Source organism: Molothrus aeneus, chromosome 10 (assembly GCF_037042795.1).
Source record: "Molothrus aeneus isolate 106 chromosome 10, BPBGC_Maene_1.0, whole genome shotgun sequence".
Classification (NCBI taxonomy): domain Eukaryota; kingdom Metazoa; phylum Chordata; class Aves; order Passeriformes; family Icteridae; genus Molothrus; species Molothrus aeneus.
The window spans coordinates 8,521,944-8,541,204 of record NC_089655.1 but is presented as its reverse complement, the minus strand read 5'-3'; the positions used below and the strand labels follow the sequence as shown (position 1 = coordinate 8,541,204).

Sequence of the window (19,261 nt, the reverse complement as noted above, 5' to 3'; positions counted from 1 at the left end):
CTGAGAGCGGCCAGCGGGCAGCGCGGCGGGAGCGCGGCGGGGCCTGGCGAGAGCGCGGCGCAGGCGCGGCGCGGGCCCGGGCCGCCATGCCGACCGTCAGCGTGAAGCGGGAGCTGCTGTTCCAGGCGCTGGGCAGGAGCTACAGTGAGTGCTCGCCATCCCCGCCGTGCCGCGGGACGCGCCCGCCAGCGCCGCGCCCGCCCGCTGCCATCGCCGCGGCCCCTCCGCCGCTGCTCGCCCTGTGCGCGCACGGTGCCGCCGGCCGCGTGTCCCGTATCCCGGGACTGCACCGGGGCTCTCAGGGAAGCTCAGGCCTCAGCGCCGGTGGCTCCCCTGCCGCTTGCTCCTCGCCAGCCCACGGCACGCCAGGCACAGCCGTGTGCCATCGCCGGCCCCTTCAGCCCACTGCTCTGACACGCACTGCTAGAGCCCAAATCTCTCGGAAAGTGCAACCGCGCGTCCCCGCATGGCGGTTCCTGGTTGGAGTTTCACTGTCTGTGTTAGGATCTGCTTAAATGAAGAAGGAGGGGGAAGAGGGGGGAGCAGGCAAAGCGAGCGGTGAATAGCGTGGATTTATTCAGTCCTTCCGTCCTGGCTCACGATGCAGATTTCAGAGCTGCTGGGCTGAAGGAACATTCAGGACACGCAGTGGTTTCGAGCAGACGGAAGCTGTGGCTCTACAGACAGCCCGGTGCACTGTCAGAGCGGGGCATTGGCAGATCGGCATTGTCAGAACAGGGCTGCGTCACTCACGTGTTACAACGCAACCTCTGTAGCACAACCTGTCTGATCAGAATAAGAGCACTTGGCAGAAGCTGCCCTTCTGATTTCATTATTTATTTAAGCCGGAGTTGCTCTGACAGACCCGGCTGAGGAGCTGATCTCCAAAGATCATTGAGGCCCCGCCCTTGTGACTGGCAGAATACCACATCAATAAATCACATATATACTAAAGAAGCTGCTACTCAGATGCAAATATAAGGAAACATGTTCAAATTACTTTTACCTTTTTGTTTTTTCCAAAATAGCATTTGTTTTCTTGTTTGAAAACATTGTAATCACATACACAAAAATTAGGTCTGAGTTCTACTTATTAACCAAAATTCACCCTCTTCCTTCACAGCGGATGAAGAATTTGATGAGCTTTGCTTTGAGTTTGGTTTGGAGCTTGATGAAATTGTAAGTAATGTTTTTATTTGTTGCTTTTTGAGTAGATGTAGCATATTGATAGCATTGATTTTTGGTAAGAGTTTGTATGGCATTGTTTCCAGCACATCCCCTGTTGCAATGGTGTAGTGGACTGTATTAACACAGATGTTTGGAATCTGGAAAAATCCCCTCAGACATACAAAAGTTACTGCTTTGGAAGCAAGAGCCTCCAAGATGGCATATTGCAATACAGAGAGATCAGCACTCTCTGATGCTTGATCTCAGGCACCATTTTATTTAGCAGCATAAATATGGCCACAGAACATGTATTGATCATATTTTATAAGATCTGTTTGGCTTTGATATGCAGTCATCTGTGCAATATCCACAAAAATGTATTTGTCCTGGACATTGTTACCTGAGTTGTAACTAATTTATATTTAATGGTTTGATTTAGATTCTGTACTTGTGGAGATTTGCTAGCCCTGATAAGTCTATCCATGCAAATCTTGTTCAAGTAGACCTGTTTTGGTTTTGCCATTTAATTTTAATTTATTGGCTTTTTAATGACGTTTATCAAAAGACATCTGAATGTCATATGTTATGCTTTATTTCAGAATAAACTTGATTATGACAAGTCATTTGCCAATCTCTTGCCAAAAATAAGGTCTCAGATCTCTACTGGGATCTGACAGCCTGGAGGTTCTTGCTTCTATAATATTTTTTCTTGAAATTAAAATTTTAATACTGAATTTTTCTTTTGGTACACTGCTTTACAGCTTCCGAATTTGAGGTTTTATGTCATCTCTTGTATTTGGTGTGTCCATTTGCTGTATAAATGCAAATTACACTGTTAAACTTCTAATTAATACAATTTCTCCTATCATATCACTATCCTACTGCTGTCAATGTTAAGATGTATCAGATTAAAACCACATTTTTGCTTGATTTCAGACATCTGAGAAGGACATTATAAGTAAAGAAAAGGGTGAAGAAAAGGCCAAGGGTGCGTCTGATGTCGTTCTCTATAAAATTGATGTTCCTGCCAACCGCTATGATCTGCTTTGCCTGGAAGGGTTGGTCCGAGGACTGCAGGTCTTTAAGGAAAGGTAAGGCAGAGTTATGAGATCTCTGTTTGTTGAAATATGGGTCCATTTCTGGTCAGTAAACAGAACTTCCTACTTGCTTGCATTTGGAATATAATTATGTGTTGTAGATGAGATTCATCAGGTGTTCCTCTGGAGAGGATCTATTGCATAACTTAAAAAGAAAAGACTACAATGTTTCTGGGTTTTGTATCTGTTCTAAAAAGTTTTCAATTGCTGCTCCATTTGAGACTTACCCCCTGTAAAGAACTCCTGCAGAGAAACTTCTTTGTGATCCTTTGTAATAAATACCAAAACAAATAATTTATTTCCCTTTTCTGCAACAACTTTATATTGCTGAGTTCTTCCTTTCTAGTTCAGTAATCTGTTGTCCATCCCATAAAAAACAAGTTCTGCACAGTTAGCTAATTACATTAGCCAAGAAACGTTACCAAGAAAATTTTCTTTAATTATATTAATATGTAATCATATATGTTATATATATATAATGTTATACATAAATATATATATATGTTAATTATAATTATTTAATTATATTAAGATATAATTTCTGCTACATTTCTAGAGTTTGCTGCATTTCAGCTACAGACTTACTTCTGTTTTTATTTTAGGATAAATCTCCCTAGGTTTGAAAAGATAATACCAGCTGAGGGTGAAGGTCAGAGGCTGATTATCACTGAACAGGTAAAGTTGTTTACTGCACCTTTGTAAATGCATTGAGAGTTGCTGAAGCAGCAAGATCCATATCAGTACGATTTTGTAAGAGCAATGAGACTGGAAATCTTATTTGCAGAACAAAAGCAGAAGACATTTAAATATCTCTACTAGTTGTGATCTATTCTTAGGAATGAGGAGTGGGAGGAGCAATAGACAAATTATTTTGGGTGAACCTAGTAGCACATCAAATCAAAGTTTCAGATGCAGCTGAAATCAAATCTGTTGAGGAGCTGCTGTTGTAAATTGCAGACTGCCCAGGTCCGGCCTCACGCTGTGGCTGCCGTCCTGCGGAACATAACTTTCACCAAGAACCGCTACGACAGCTTCATCGACCTCCAAGAGAAACTACACCAGAATATTTGCAGGTTAGTGCTTAAATCTGTAGTGTATAGCGTCTGTGTGTATGATTTTATCATGTGTTAAAACTGCACATCCTTATTGCAGAGAGGTGTTATGGATATGCCAAGGAAAATCTTCTATAGGAGCTCTCTTGATCCTTCTCATTTCCTTGCCTGTTCTTGTCTGCTGCCAATACTGTTCAACATAAATAGCTGTTACAGTTCATTCAGCAGTTTAGTAACATTCCCATTGGATTTGCCTTGACAATTGTGTTGCTATTCATAATAATATTTATTAAAATGTTGTTCATCAAATAATTTCTAGGCTTCTCAAAATTATCCTTATGCTTTTTCAGTAAGCTCTTTTTTCATAAAGCATCATACTCTAAGAAACTCCCAAGTATTACTAGTAAAAACATTATTTCATCTTCTTTATTTCTAGGAAAAGAGCATTAGTAGCAATAGGTACCCATGACTTGGACACCATCACTGGTCCATTTACTTATACAGCCAAAGCACCTTCTGAAATTAAATTTAAGCCCTTGAATCAATCCCAGGAGTACACAGCCTCACAAATTATGGATCTGTATAGGGTAAGTGGAATTTTTCAGACTTGTTGCAGTAAATGAGGAAGGCTAAATATCTCTTATATTCTTGTTATTAGAAGTTGTTCTTACAAATAAAACACAGTTGTTTTCTGTAGCTTAACAGCCATTGAACATTCCTTATTTTGCTTGTCATGTTGGAAAACACATACTGGCCCTGGAGACAAATCCTCAAGTGTCTCTGACTAAAGAGTAAGAGTGCTCAGAAACAAGAGAGGCTAAAAGGAAATTAGGTTTTTGGTACAACACATACTTATGTCATTAGAACAAATGTAAATTTTGAATCAAATCTAGGTATGTGCCAGTATCCAGCAATTTATAACTAAAAGTATTACAGTGCTAATTTTTATCACTTTAAGAAGAGTTCGTATAGACTAAGGATATTTGGCAGTGTTTGTGTGCTGTGGTGAACAAAGGTATCATTTGGACAGAATGGCCTACACATGTTTGAGAGCATCCTTAAATAATCTTCAGCACTTCTGAAGAAAACCAAAAATCCAGTTCTTTAATTTCAGACTTTTCCTGCTGCTGGGAGACAACACTGTGCTAGTAAAGTACTTAACTCTAACCCAACCTTTCCCACCTTCAAAACTCCCCTTAATCACTCACCAAAGGATTGTGGCTCTGTGGAAGTTCACCTGTGAGCAGAAGTGGAATTCAGTTTGTGCTTTGTTTCTCCAGACTGACAGCCACCTTCGGCACTACCTGCACCTGATTGAAAACAAGCCACGTTACCCTGTCATTTATGACAGCAATGGGGTTGTTCTGTCCATGCCACCAATCATCAATGGTAAGATTAATTTGTGACTGCTCTGTACTGTTACTGCTGTTTTGTGTGTGAATTGGTGCCTGACAGAAATGCTGATGTGTCATGGGGATTATTTTGTTTTCTTAAAATTGTTTGACTTACAATTTCATAAGTCTTTTCTCCTTCTTTCAGTTTAAAGATAGTCAGGTTTTTTGCTCTCTCCCTAAGCTTCTAGTGCTCATTTTTCTCATCTTCATCAGAAGGGTGTAAAAATTATACTGCAAACATCTGCATTGAGCTTCTCATCCTCTTCCTAACTCAATAAAGTTCCTTGTGACAGGAACTGTTGTTATGAAAACATTTTGTTTGGCTAAAAGAAGCCAGCAAGAAATTATTTCGTAAACTGGTAACTGCAACTTTGTACTCCATTTTATGAGGTCACAGCAGGGAACTTCCCAGCAATGGGAACTAGCTTTTCATGGCTCCTGTTGCTATCAAACTAAATGATTTCAGAACACTTTAATTGCTTGAAAAGAAAAAATTGGTCTAGACTTTTTTTTTTGCATTGTTTCTAAGTATGGGTTTCCTCTGAATGCAAAAGAAACCATGGGTGATTTTTGAGAACCAGGTTTACTGAAGCCATTTAATGGCATGTCAAGAATTACTCCTCAAAGAAAGATAATTCAGTATGTCTATATACTGAAATATAGGTGAGGAATCAGTAAATTTCCCTGCACTGACCAATAGATCTGCAGTGATAATCTCTTTGGATATATGCTTCCTAATAGACCTTATCCAGCTAACCCAAATCTTCTTAAAAGGCAGCTCAAACTCTCTGGCAGGGACTGTAACAGTAACTGTTGTGAATTGAAGATGCTGTCAACCACTGTGCCTGATCCTTCTTTGTTAGGTTCATTCCAGCTTGGGGGTGCTCCACGTATTAGCACTGCATATTGTTTATATTTTACCAGTTAAAAAGGTTGAGCTACATTTAACACCTGCCTCTGCTTTAGAGAACAGTATCTAAGAGAGGCTTTCAGGTCAAAGGTCCTTTTAAGCAGATAATGCAATGTAAACATCTGTATTGGTTGTTTGGATTATCTACAAGCACTGAAGTGAAGGCTTGTGTTTGCTTTGAAGCGAGTCCAGAGATGCTGACTACATTCCATGTGCAAAGAGATACAGCACAGCTGTAAGGGAGTACAAGGTCCCTCAGTCCTGAGATCTCTGCTGCACCTAACTCCCAGTCTGGCTGTGACCTCATTTCCCAGATAGAAAACTAAACCAGAGAAGCTAAGTCAGGGTTAAACAAAGGAAGCAGGAATTCCCACGTATAGCCTAATGCTTTCTTTGGCTCTGGTGCAGCTGCACTAATGAATGATGCAAGGAAAGGCAAGAAGGACAAAGAGGCTGCATTTGACATGATCCCACACAGTTCTAGGAGTGTGTGTGCCCATTCCTGCATGGTTCCCAGCCATGGATTCTCTCCAGGTGTGCACTGCCCATCTGTACCTAACAGGCAGAATGAGATCTCTGTACAGCTGCTCCAGACTGCTTGTGCCTTACTAACAGACCCCACTTTTGTAGGCAACCATCTACTGGGGGCCTTCACATCCAGTTTGCAAAAGAGACACTTTCTAGACAAGAAAATTTTTGAGTGCAACAGGGATGTGCTTTGGTGCACACATCATAACTCCCAGTACAGACAAAGCAAATTCATTCCTAGAAGGGACCCATACTAGGACCTAAATCACTACTGTAGAGCAACCTTTAGGGTATCAGCAGACAGTGTCAGGAGACCACAGAATGACTATTGATAGTCATTAGTCTAAATCACTTTTTAAAACCCATTTCATTTGTTCCTGCCCAAGGAAATGACATGTATCACACATGTGATGTGAATGAGGGACTAAACCCAGGGAAGATGGGATGCTGTGGCAGTGCAGAGCCCTTTGCTAACAGCAGATGGCCACTGTTCTGTTAGCTGGCTTTCCCAGCTGGCTGCCAGGATACCTGAAGATCCCCGTGTCTTGCAGTGTAAAGCATAACCCAGTCAGTGTGTCTGATCTGCCTTTTTCCTTTTCTTTGATTCATAAACTCAAATATAAAAAGAGCTGCTATTCTGCCAACAACTGTGAATGTTGGTGCAGTAGATAGTGGCTTTTTTAAGCTGTGGAAAATGACAGTGATCTTTCTGACACAAAATCAGTGTTATTGCAATAAAACTAATATTTCTTAACATGTTTTTGTTTTCACATGTTTTAGGAGATCATACAAAAATAACGCTAAATACCAGAAATGTGTTTATTGAATGTACAGGCACAGATATTACCAAGGTAAATTAATCTTTCCTGCTTTTGATATGCTTTAATATAATTGTTTTCCTGTTGGATAATAGAGCTCCAATACAAAGACCTACAACCAAGGGCATTTACTGTATGGAGCCAACCTTCCAGTGCAAAAGTTGTAGGACTGTGGAATTCCCTGGAAACAGTTTCAGGCTTGTTCTGTAGATAGCATTGTGTTTTCACTGAATTTTGATTTAACTGTATCTTTATGTTGACACTAAGTGTTCAGCTTGTATGAGAAAATAATTCAAGTAAATTAGAGACTGTTCTTTTTTGAGCACTTTTTCTAAATCTGAAAGACTTAGAAAAGAGTAAAATTTACTAAGACTTCCTGTTTTGGCAGAATACTATTTGTAAAGATTCATTTTGTCTCCTACTGAAAATTTGGGCTGAGGGAAGAAAGACAAGAATTTTTCTACTTAGTTATCTTTATCAAGCAGGGATGCCATGCAAATAATTGCTAAATTCAAGTCTTTCCATATGCAAATTCTGTAACTCAAAGCTAAAGCATGAAAGCCAAGGAGCTATAATTGCCTGTTCTTGAATATAGGTTGTGCATTCATTGATAGTTTCCTAAAGTGTGTAACTTCATGCTTAAGAGCAAAACTGCTTTTAACTTACTCTACTACAAAATGGTATGTTAACAACACAAATAAATTTGCATGATAGGGAGTGGCTTCTAAGCAAACTAATAAATAACCATTTCTTGCTACTGCTTGTCTTGATAGTAAAAATAAATACAAGGTTGTTCTTTTACATGAAGGAAATTACACTGTCAGGCATCAAAAAAACCCTTTGTGGATTGAGAAGTTCATCTGAATCTCATTATTACATTTCATTATACTAATGTCTTAAAATATTAACTGTAAAACAAAAAAAAATTTGCAAACGAGGTTATTTGATAATGTATTGCTAAACAATGCAGTCCTTCAGCCTCTCCATTCTTACTTGAACTTCAGTAAAATTACTAATTAGGTTAGGTAGACCCAGTTCCAAATGGTAATAAAAACCCTGTGTTTCTAAAGAGCAGTGTTTAGAAAAGATACACAAAGGCTTCAGAACCTTGAAAACTAGATTTTCAAGCTTTTGCACAAATGTCTGCATCAGAAGGAAAATTTTTTAAAAATTCAGTCTAATATTCTAGACTGCTAGGAAATTAAAATAGAATGAAGAGGGTGTATAATCAGATATTTTCCCTGTTTCTTGTCTTGATGTTTTGTCTACTTCAACACAAGTAGATGACAGATTTCAATGTGATTATTATGTTTGTTTTTTAGGCAAAAATCGTTCTTGATATTATAGTCACGATGTTCAGTGAATATTGTGAGAAGCCATTCACGTGAGTATAAATCTCCAGGGCCACATACATGTAAATCTCCACATTTGGGCCATGTGTTAAAAACAGTTTTACTTATATTTTTCTGTCTCTCTCAGTGTTGAAGCAGTAGAAGTGGTTTATCCCAATGGGAAGACCCACATCTATCCGGTAAGCACAGCATGAGGATATCTGTGTCCTTAGGGAGAGGGCTTGATTTGATTTACACAGAGTCTGGGAACAGTGATGTTGTTTTCTTTTCCTGCAGTGGCAGCATCTGCTGGTTCTGAGGTATAGGTTAAAAATCCAGATTAGCACTTTCTCTATATTAATGAGACAGAACCTCCTCTAACCCCACAAAAAATAACTCCAGCTCCAGCTTCTCCTTGTCAAGGAAAGTCATTTTGAAGTTCCATTGAATTGTGATGAGGTTAAAAAACCACTATTATGGTGTAGCATGTCTGTGATAGGAACTTTTTCAGGAACAAGTAAAGATTGCAATCAAAGGTCATCATCTATGTCTAAAGCTTTTAAAACCTACATGTTCCAAATCAGGAAAAATGAATGCAGGAAGAAGTCCTTCAGCCTTGAGCCTATGGACAACTGAAATCAGCCTCAGCATGATGTACTTATCAGATCTGGAAGCTTTAATGCCCTTCAGTTGAAATAACCTTGTAACGCTGCATTTTTCAGGCTCTCACTTTACAAACACCAACTATGTAAAAGTCTAAAAGGCAGAATGTTGACTTCAAGTTCAGTTCAGAGCCCCAGACAGATCTGTTCACAGTAATAGAGTCTTACATTTGTATTCTCTTAATAAGTATAAAGAAAGCAATTCCTCCTGTTTCCTGAAAGTAACTGAAGACAGAGTTGAACTCTGGTTATGAACTGTGAACTCTGAGTTATGAACTCTGGTTGAGTTCATAAAATCAGATACACCAAGGGAGTACAAACTGTTTAGAGGGAAAGAAACTTATTTTTGCTGAGAGGTTTTCTAGTGTCATTTTAGCTTTTTCTTTTCACAATGTCAGTTTTAAATCACCTGAGGAAAGATGTAGAATCCTGAAAAGATATACAACAAAACAGAAATCTCTGCAGTAACAAAAGCAGCTTCCCTAGATAAGATAGAGAAAAAAAAAAAAAAAAAACCAAGAATTCAGATGCTATATTTGTATATCAAGAAGTTTAGAAAAACATGAAAGACATAAATACATATAAAATATGTAAAGTTTTCCTTCCTTTTCCTCTTAAAAGTCATTTGATCTGTACAAGACCATGAGATCTCATGCATGACCATTCTGTGCTTTAGGGCTTTGACTTAGGATGAACTCACCAGAAACTCACCAGAAACTTTCAGTGACTCTGTTACTTGCATATATCAGAAATTATCGGAAGTTTCAATAACGGGGATTTCATGCTGCATTCACCCTTCCAGCTTAACCAAGAACAGCTTTTGCATCACATACTGGAGTGTATTTTCAACAATCCTGTTCACTTTAGAATGCTAAATATAGCCTAATATTCCATATTTGTCTTCTGTGGGTGTCATTTTAGTATGGCATTTAGAAGCTAGATTACTGAGATTGAATCCTCTTAGGTAGAAATGGCAGGCACTGTATATATATATTAAAATCTTTTTCTTTCTTTTTAGGAGCTGGCTTATCGAACAGAGAAGGTGAAACCTGAATACATTAACAAGAAAGTAGGAATCAGGTGTGTTACTGCAAATTAAAACATAGTTTTTATTAACCATGCCAAAGGTACTAGAAGACATTAATTATTGCATTGTTTTAAAAATGTTTAGACTTTGTGATTTTTTTTTAATTTATCAAAACTTCAGGGGTTATCTTGGGTAATTAGATCGACTCTGTAACAGAGTTCCCTGCTTTCAGAGAAAGTGAAGGATTCTTTATGGCTTCCCACGACTGTTATTAAGTAAAGGAAAATGACCATCTCATGAGTGAGAATCTGAGCTGGTTCTGTTTGAATGCTAAGTCTGTGTACAGTCCATAAAGCACTTACAGATCGTTCAGGATATGAGGCAATGCAGAGAAAACATGGATTCCTTTACAAAACCAGTCAATACATTGCAACATCCATAAATTACCACTCTCTTGTTTTGTTTCAGTGAAACTCCATCGAGCCTGGCAAAGCTGCTGACTAGGATGTGTTTGAAGTCCCACGTCACAGGGAATGGGAACCATCTAGAGGTTGAAATCCCTCCTACCAGAGCAGACATTATCCATGCCTGTGATATCGTAGAAGATGCAGCAATAGCTTATGGTTATAACAACATTCAGATGCAGATCCCGAAAACGTACACCATAGCTAATCAAGTAAGATTGCTCCTTCAAATAAATGCTCTGTTGTCAGTAAATGACTGCTGCATGCCAGAAGGGCTTTGGGGAAAACAGAACCTAGGAATTAAATATTTTGACATGCTTTGCCTTGAGAAGTATTTACCATGGATGGGATACAAAACAGATGCCCTGCTGATTTGAATAAGTCTAAGACCAGTGGTTGCTGGTACTTGAAAAAAGACAGGGTTTAAGTAGAGAACCCGTATTAAATCTCTAATTGGGAGATTCATTTCCTCAGGCAAGCCTAAAGGCAGCTGGCTAATGCTTTCAAAAATTTTAAGCACACAAACATAGTCCCTCCCTAGTGAATTCACCATCACGTAACAGGCAGAATCACCTCGGGAAAGAATAGCAAAATGCTTTTAGATGGAAGCTGAAAACTGTTTTGTTTCATTTTAGCTCCCCCTCAATAAGCTTGCAGAACTTCTGAGGCTGGACTTGGCAGCTGCTGGATTCACTGAAGCACTCACTTTTGCCCTGGTACATTACATTGATTTCATATTTTTCTTAATTGCATGTTTGAACAGTGATGCAATCAGAACTGCAGAGGGAGGTCTGAGGATATGTTATTGTATAAATGTATCAGTATCATCCAGTGCTGTTTTGGCAGCTGATTGTTTACTAGGGCTTTGGAATTACAGTATAATATTTGGTGAGTTTGTAGGTCAGAGAAATTAAATGACTCACTGTTAATGTGGTTCTAAGTATAGAGAGGGAAATAGCTGCTGAAGGACTGGTTTTAGTTTAACTTGATAGGATGAAATTGTAAGACAGCAAATCTCTCTCAAGACTTTGGTCACCAGATGTGAAATTCATCCTAATTCAATAATCTGGAAAAACAACATGTAAATTTAGTACTTTCTGGTGGGTATTCCTATAGTGTATTGAGATTTACCTGTTTCTATATTTCTCTTTAGTATTGTCACTTGCCCACAATTCTTTTGCATTCAGTCTGCAAAGAGCTTATTTTAAGAATACTCATAAAAAAGTTACAATATACAGACACTAGGGGGACATCCTTTGTAAATTTCACCACGGGTAGGGTTTTGAATAAAGATAACAAATTGATATATGGTACATAGATAACAAATATAGATAAAAAATATAGCATTGTTATCACTGGTTTTAGGTATTCTTTGTTACAGCCATGCCAGTAGTCTTTGACCAAGAATTAGGACTCTGCAGCAGCAAGTGCCACTCTGGTACTAACTGATGCCATAATTTGTACTATGGAAATTATACAGCAGGATAATGTGCTAAACCAGAATATACAGTAGGAAACAACATCTTTGTCATGGCCACTTGCTCATACCCCTTAGCTGTGAACTGGATCAGAGCACCTGATCTGCTATTAAAAACAAAGATGTTAAATATGCTCCTATGCCCTCCAAATGTATGTGGTAACTATCCCCATATGGAGACTGGCATAGGCAGCTATTGAAAATATAATATACATTTTTAAAAATCCTTTCTGTTGCAAGATCAAAGCCTTTGCCTAAATGTCCAGTTTGTGCACATTTTACCATATGGGGAGCTCCATCACATATTCTGTTAAAATCTCTGTGGAACTTCTCAACTTCTTCCTGAACCTAAAACTTACTAGATGGTCAGAGGTATAAATCCTTGAAAGTACACAACCTCTTAAGATAAGAGAGAGTGGCCTACTCACAGATTATTTTTTACTAATCTACTCAAATATTTTAAGATGCAGCATTTCAGGCTCCTAAAAAGACTTCTGGCATTTGAAAGATTCAGGTATTGCTACCAGATTTGCTAATTTGAATGGACTGAATAAAATTTTAACACCTTCAGATTTCACAGAGCTTGAAAAGCAAAATTTGATCTCATTCTGAAAAATATATTCCAGTTTTAATATTTGGTTATTAACTCATTTAAGTAACCAGGACAATAAGTAGTATTGTGCTGCAGTACTAATATCTGACAGAGGTATTCAGGCCTGTGGTTACTGCCATGTTGAGGCAGCAGTACATATAGTCAGTTTTTAAAGTTTTTCTTTATTCATTAATATTATTATCCAAAATTAGTATTTCTTAATTCATTATTCATTTTTGAGTGCTGCACTCTTGCTTGATTCTTAGAACACATAGTTCATTTTTTCAGCACCAAAAAGGTAACATGTCTGGAATATTTAATACATTATGTTGCTACAACTGAGAACCTTTATGAATTGCAACAGCAGAATTTTTGAAGGTCATGCAGTGTGTCATGGTATCACATTTCCTATTTGTATTTCTGCTGTGGCAGGATAAAACTCACAGTCTGAGTGACACTTGATTAAGTGAGGCTTATGACTTTGATAGAATTTATGCTACAACATTCTGTACCCCAATTTTATATGACAAACACTGCTTATGTATTTGTGCACTCAGTCTATTTCTTGGGTAGAGCCCCAAGTTACACTTGTACACAATAATGTTGCCTTCTGTGAGGAGCTCCAGTTTAGCCAGAATCCATGGAGTTAAATCACAGTAACATGCTGTAGTTTAGGTACACATCTGAAAACTGTTTAACACAGTTCTCTCCTCCTAAATTCAGCATTCCTTGTGTTATTTGGGATTTTTAAAAAATGATTATTCAATAATCCACTTTTTCAGATGCTCATTTTTCTCACAGTTGGTCTATCAACACACTTTGTGAGTGCTGCCAGTGCAAAGGGAACACTTCTAGGAGACTACAGTACACAAGCAAATCCTCAATTACATGCCTAGTCTGCTACTGTTTCTTTATTACTCTAATAAAGCTATAAATTCTGGAAATCTGAAGTGTGGATCTTAGAAGTAGCATCTATTGCAGTATGTGCACAGACATGGGCTGAGCCTGATAAAGCGAATGAATATTGTTTTACTTACCAGCTTAAAACCACACCTTTAGAATACAGGCTTTAAAAACACTTCAACCCAAAAAATTGAACAAACTACAGGAATCTTATACACAGCTCTGAAAATTGAGGTGTTTTTCATAGACAGTACTGTACTGTATGTAAGTAAAGTAAAATCCCCTCAAGGGATTGTTTTACTTTGTGTGAAAGAACAGATACCAGTCACTCTACAAGTGCTATTTTCAGAATAAAGTACTTCACCCACTGCAAGTCAGGCTGCAGAATCTGAGCCTGTTTTTAAAATAAATTACAACAATCTGTGACAGAAGCCTAAATAAACACTTGCTTTTTTTTTAACCCAGCTTAATTTTGTTTAGTAATTAACATTTATAAATAAGACTAAGTAGGCAAACTGGTTTAAGACTGAGGCTTAATTTGTGTGTTACATGTGAGAGGCTATATTATCGGGCAGTGCTGCAATTCTATTGTTCATTCTTGAGATCAAATTTCATCATTGCCTTACTGTCTATTTTAACTACTTGACCTTGATATGTTTTTGTCTCCTTTTCAGTGTTCTCAAGAAGATATTGCAGATAAACTTCTCACAGATATCTCTGCCACAAACGCCGTGCGCATCGCAAACCCCAAAACAGCAGAATTTCAGGTGACATCATTTACACTCAGAGCAATACTGTCATGGGTTCTATATTTAAAAAGGAGAGAAAGGAACTTAGAGGAAACAAAATTTATAAACTATAAGCTGCATATCCTGCATTAAAGGGCTTGTGTATATTTATGTGCTGAATGTGTCATCTTCTGTTACTGCACTGAGAAATCGCTCTTCCAGTGTGAAATACTATCAGATTTTCAAGAAAGCAAAGTACCATGCCCTGTGTGGCAGAATGTGGCAAAACTGAGCAGTCTTATTCAGAAAATCCCAGATGGCTGATCAGCTCCTTTATCTAGAAACCCTATTCAGCATAGAAGGAACTATTAGACTTGGCAGTCTCAAAACATCCTGAACTTTGGGTAGGAAACATTTGGGTTTTTTTAAAATATTGATCATTATTATTACTCTTGGTTTGTTTTTTTTTTTTAATTCTGTGATGCTCTTGAAGTATTTTAATGCTTCTTTCTAGGTAATTTGATCTTAGCTAGAGCAAACTTAGAATTTGCCTTTTGTATAAGTGAGAGTAAATGTATGGAAATTTTTTTCACTTTCTGTATTTTTTTCTATGCTGCACTGCAACTCAGCCACCTGTGAAATGGTACCAGTTCTTAAGCTCACATATAAACTCTTTGAGAAAATGCAGTATATAAAATATGGAGAGAATGTACATTTCCATGTTTAAAACTTCTAAATGAAAGTTGCTTAAACAGAAGAGATAAATGCAGTATTTCCACTTGACTACTTTTAAAATAAATTCTTGTTATGAATGGACAAAACAAAAAAGAAAACTAGGTATTTTGGAAGGTATTTGACTTGCAGCATCTCTGTTTGTCCTGCAGGTGGCACGTACAACCCTCCTTCCTGGGCTGCTGAAAACTATTGCTGCCAACAGAAAGATGCCCTTGCCTCTCAAACTCTTTGAGATTTCTGACATTGTAGTAAAAGATCCTAATGCAGGTAAGAAGAGAAGGTTCCTCAGAATCTTTGATAATGGAAATACATTTGCATACCAAATAGTAATAGTAAAGGTAATCTCTATTTCCTTTAAAATAGGCATTTCCATAATAATAACTACAATGAGATTTTGTGTTAATGTGCACAGCACAAGATTTAAGAGCTTGTTTTACAGGCTGGATTTTAGAGTGGCTGGAAACATTGTTCATTTTAGATGCTCTCTCAAAAGTACAAGGAGATACACTGCAAACTGCTTTTAGGCATCTAAATATTCATTAAAATCTGTCACAGATACTGAAAAACTGCAAGCATAAACAAGACTAAAAAATAATCTGCTCTAAATTTTTGTTGCTTTTAATCTAGTGCTCCTTCATATTCTTATCAGGAACATAATTGATATTTTTTTCAGGGATGTATTCATGAGAGAACCTGCTGGCAGTGTTTGCAAGTGGCACAAACCCTGGAAAGCAGAAATACCAAAGGCATTTTGCTGTTACAGTTCTAGAGCCTGCTTAGGCCACTGCAGTCTCAGTCATGTGCAGGGCTGTGCCAGCTGGAAAGCAGACTGTCTCAAGCCTGGGAAGAGCAGGTTTTATTTATAGGCAGGTTCTATAGAGAGCAGTTATTCAGAGGAAGATTTTGGGGTCAGTGTGTCTCAACATGAATCCTTTTTCCATCATCTTTAAACATGATTGCTTGTATTTGTTCTCCCAAATTATTTTCTGAGAAGCTGATAACTGATAGGAAGAATAAGATTGGTAGCAGAGATACAGGATAGAGAATGGAAAAGTCTGTGTAAAAAACTGTATCCATAAATAAAAAGCTCCACAGTATAAAATTTCCTCTCTCATTAATAAAATTATTATCCTTATCTTTCCACTTCATCCAGCTATTCTAAGAAAGCATGGCTGCCCTAAGCTATATAGCCTTAATTGTTGTAAGTGAAACAGGCAAAGCAGCTGGTTCACTTTCCAAAAGCTTCAGTGAAATCCTTCCTGTGTTTTGGGGCCTCTTTGCACTGATTTCCCTGTGTATGCTCAAAATTTCAAATTACCTTTATCTGGAAAAATATATCCAATAAAATGAACCGTAAAAACAGATTTTTAAATGTTAAAAATTTGCCTAAATTTTACTGATTCATGTCTTTATCTATGGTATATTGAGAGAAAAGGAGTGCCCAAGCTACAACTTTTGGGAGGAGTTGAATGAAGTTTTGCCTCAGTAAAAAGGCTGACATTACTTTAAATTCAGTGGTAGCAATGGTTCTGTTGTTTCATTATCTGTTTTCAGATTTTACTGCTGGTGTTTAAAGTATCGGGAATCTGCAAACCAAAGTTTTATATAAGGCCTAAACAAAAAGGCAAGTAAATTGCTTTGGTGATGAATTTAATTGGTAGATTACCTTTTTTCCTTTTTGAAGGAAAAAAGAGCCTTGCCAAGCAAAACAAGCAGCTTTAGCAAACCATGTAGGCTCTTTTTTATTAAATACAGACAGTTTGGTGGTGCAGCTCATTCCTTGTTGGGCATGCAGTTAGCTAGAATGCAAAAACGTGGGACAGATGGCAGAATGGCATCAGCTTTCTTTAGAACCAAGAGTGGGGCTGTTTATCTTGGACTAAGGAGCACATTTAGTCTGGCATTATAAAGTTTATGAGTTAAATTATTCCTAATTTTATTTCAGGTTTGTCAAGTGCAGCTCTTGAAAGCTTTCATTTATGTAGATGGCTGCTTAACAGTTTTATAAAGAATGATTTTATGGTGTACTTAATTTTGATGGGAATCATTGCAACAGACAAAGACTTCTGAGACAGCAGCTTTGTGCTGTCTGCTCTTGGGCAGCCCTCTCATGGACTGAGCCCTTGCAGACTGTGAGCAGTATCTGAAATGGGTTTTAATCTTGTATTTAGAATCACTACTGTCTTCCCCAAATTGTTTCCCAAAATTAAACTTGCCTAATAAAAAGTTTGGAGGTGGGGAGGGGGTGGTGGAGAAAGGCAAACATTGAAAATGTGAGGTTGTCCTCTCACATATGGAATGAGATTTCTTGCACAAGGCTTATGTCATCAGACTGACTTAATTTAATTTTATTATTTCATGATTTTGGCATGCAGAATTCCCAATTAATAATTTCAAAAGTATGGGTCAAAAGAGCACTGAAATGAACTGTATTTGAAATGGCATCTTGCAGTGATCCAGGTGTGAATGAACCAGCTCTTTTAAACACTCTGGGTTTTCATAAAGTACACAGAACTTGTGCTTACCAAGGTGAACTGAACATAATTCTCTTCAGACTTACCTCACAGAAAGTTTTGATGTATTAAATTAGCAAAATGTGACAGATTTAATATAACTAAATGGAACCAAATTTGAGCAAAAATGGTTTTTCTCAGGGCAGAAGGAAATGTGCTGATTTTGACTATGTTGCACAGCATTTGTGTGGGTAATTTGTAGCACTAGGTAATCACTTCTGTAGGATGGTTACACTAGGTTAGGGTATAAATCAGCACCTTTACCACCAGGCCTAAGAGAGAATACCCTTTTTCTCACCACAACAAAAGAAATTAATCCATTAGAAAATCATCTCTGACCAATGATCTTGGAGAATCTGGCAAGCTTATGGTAGCACACATTTGGTACAATTTACATCATCTGTGAACACAGCTGCTGCCACCTTTTGAAGCATATTTCCAACTGTCTGGAAGTGTTGGTTTTCTGCAGAAAATAGTTTGGGAGGCTAAAAGACAAGTTTGCATGAGCAGGTGTCCCTTTTCAGATCACCAGGTCATTTCTCTGAAGCAGCTCTAATTTTCAAGGGAGCAGTGTACAACAGTGCTTTATCTTCCTCTGCACTCTTCTGGCTCACATATTCCTAAGCAGCTGCCCATCCTTTGGATTGTTTTTCAGCAGCATCCCCAGGAAGTGCTTTGAAGTCTCAGAAATATATACACACATATATATATTTATGTATAATTTGGGTTGACATACTTGGCAAGCTCACTTGAAAAATAGAAATGTTTCATGGCATGACATGAGAGCTCTTAAGTGACTTATAAAGAACTGAAGCATTTCTAACATCTGCCAGCTTTTGCCTACAAATCCCAGTATCTTTTTTCCTTCCTATCACTTGTGGTGAATGAACTTCCTCTGTTGTGATAGAACTCTGTAAAGGAGTAAATTTTATAACACTTGAAAAAAACAACCTTTCCTTTACCAAATACTCCTAAAATTGAAAACATGAGGTATAAAAAATGTTGTGTATGTTTATTTCTGATGCTTTAGTTGAGAACTCTGGTCTGAAGGCACCACTGATTATCTTAATCATAATGAAATTAAAATTCAGATAGTTGTCACAACATCTGCTACTATAATTACTCATAAAATAAAGAAACCATTCTACTGAATCTCTAGTCCAAAGAACATGCTGTCTTAGGGAAGGAAAAATCATATTTTTCTATTCTGTTGCTCAGTATAACAGGAAGATAAATGGTTGACTATCTATGACAGCACTACTTGTTGGTATCTTAGGGCTGGGAAACAGAGACACAAGTGACACACAGAGAGAGCAGCCAGAGTGCTCAGACCCAAAACCAGACACTGCATTTATTGATATTTACCCCCTGTAGCCTTTACTTTCCTGTGTTGCCATTGTAACTTCAGGATTGGATTCTCCAGCATTATTTAACACTGCACATTATTATAATGACAGGAAAAAAACACGGAGTAACAAATTGGAGACTTACTGCCACTGTAAGTTCAGCTTTCAGTGGCTGATGAGAGAACTTGCAGCTGTGGTACTGAGTAGCTGCCCTAGAAATTTTGAATGATTCCTGCCTCAAAAAGGCTGAGCTCTCATCTTGTGTTTAGGCTCTGCTCCTGTGTTTTAACCTATTTCTGGTCACTCAATAAATCTTTTCCGGTTTAGTTCCTGACAGATTTTTTTTGGCACTAAATGTTTAGTTGGAGCAAATAAACAAGATGTAAATTTCATTTAATCTCTAATTTCTCATGTGGTAGGTTAATGCCCTGACTGTACCTCCAGCTTGTCAGGGCAGAAGCAGGAGAGCTTCTGAGGTAGAGGAGGGTAATGCTGCCAGAGGGCTCCCCTGCTCTAT

The 19,261-nt window shown here is 38.0% G+C and overlaps 1 protein-coding gene across 1 annotated transcript in view; it reads left to right on the top strand.

The window, feature by feature from the left end:
- Positions 1-39: 39 nt before the first annotated feature.
- Positions 40-19,261, top strand: part of FARSB (phenylalanyl-tRNA synthetase subunit beta) — a 35,239-nt gene continuing 16,017 nt past the window's right edge. Inside the window, exons 1-15 of the mRNA XM_066556848.1 lie at positions 40-144; positions 1,124-1,179; positions 2,104-2,258; positions 2,867-2,939; positions 3,222-3,337; positions 3,753-3,903; positions 4,597-4,705; positions 6,929-6,999; positions 8,289-8,350; positions 8,446-8,497; positions 9,978-10,039; positions 10,455-10,662; positions 11,086-11,166; positions 14,097-14,189; positions 15,035-15,152. Coding sequence (XP_066412945.1) covers positions 87-144; positions 1,124-1,179; positions 2,104-2,258; positions 2,867-2,939; positions 3,222-3,337; positions 3,753-3,903; positions 4,597-4,705; positions 6,929-6,999; positions 8,289-8,350; positions 8,446-8,497; positions 9,978-10,039; positions 10,455-10,662; positions 11,086-11,166; positions 14,097-14,189; positions 15,035-15,152 — 1,465 coding nt within the window. The 5' untranslated portion in view covers positions 40-86. The remainder of the gene's footprint in view (positions 145-1,123; positions 1,180-2,103; positions 2,259-2,866; positions 2,940-3,221; positions 3,338-3,752; positions 3,904-4,596; positions 4,706-6,928; positions 7,000-8,288; positions 8,351-8,445; positions 8,498-9,977; positions 10,040-10,454; positions 10,663-11,085; positions 11,167-14,096; positions 14,190-15,034; positions 15,153-19,261) is intronic.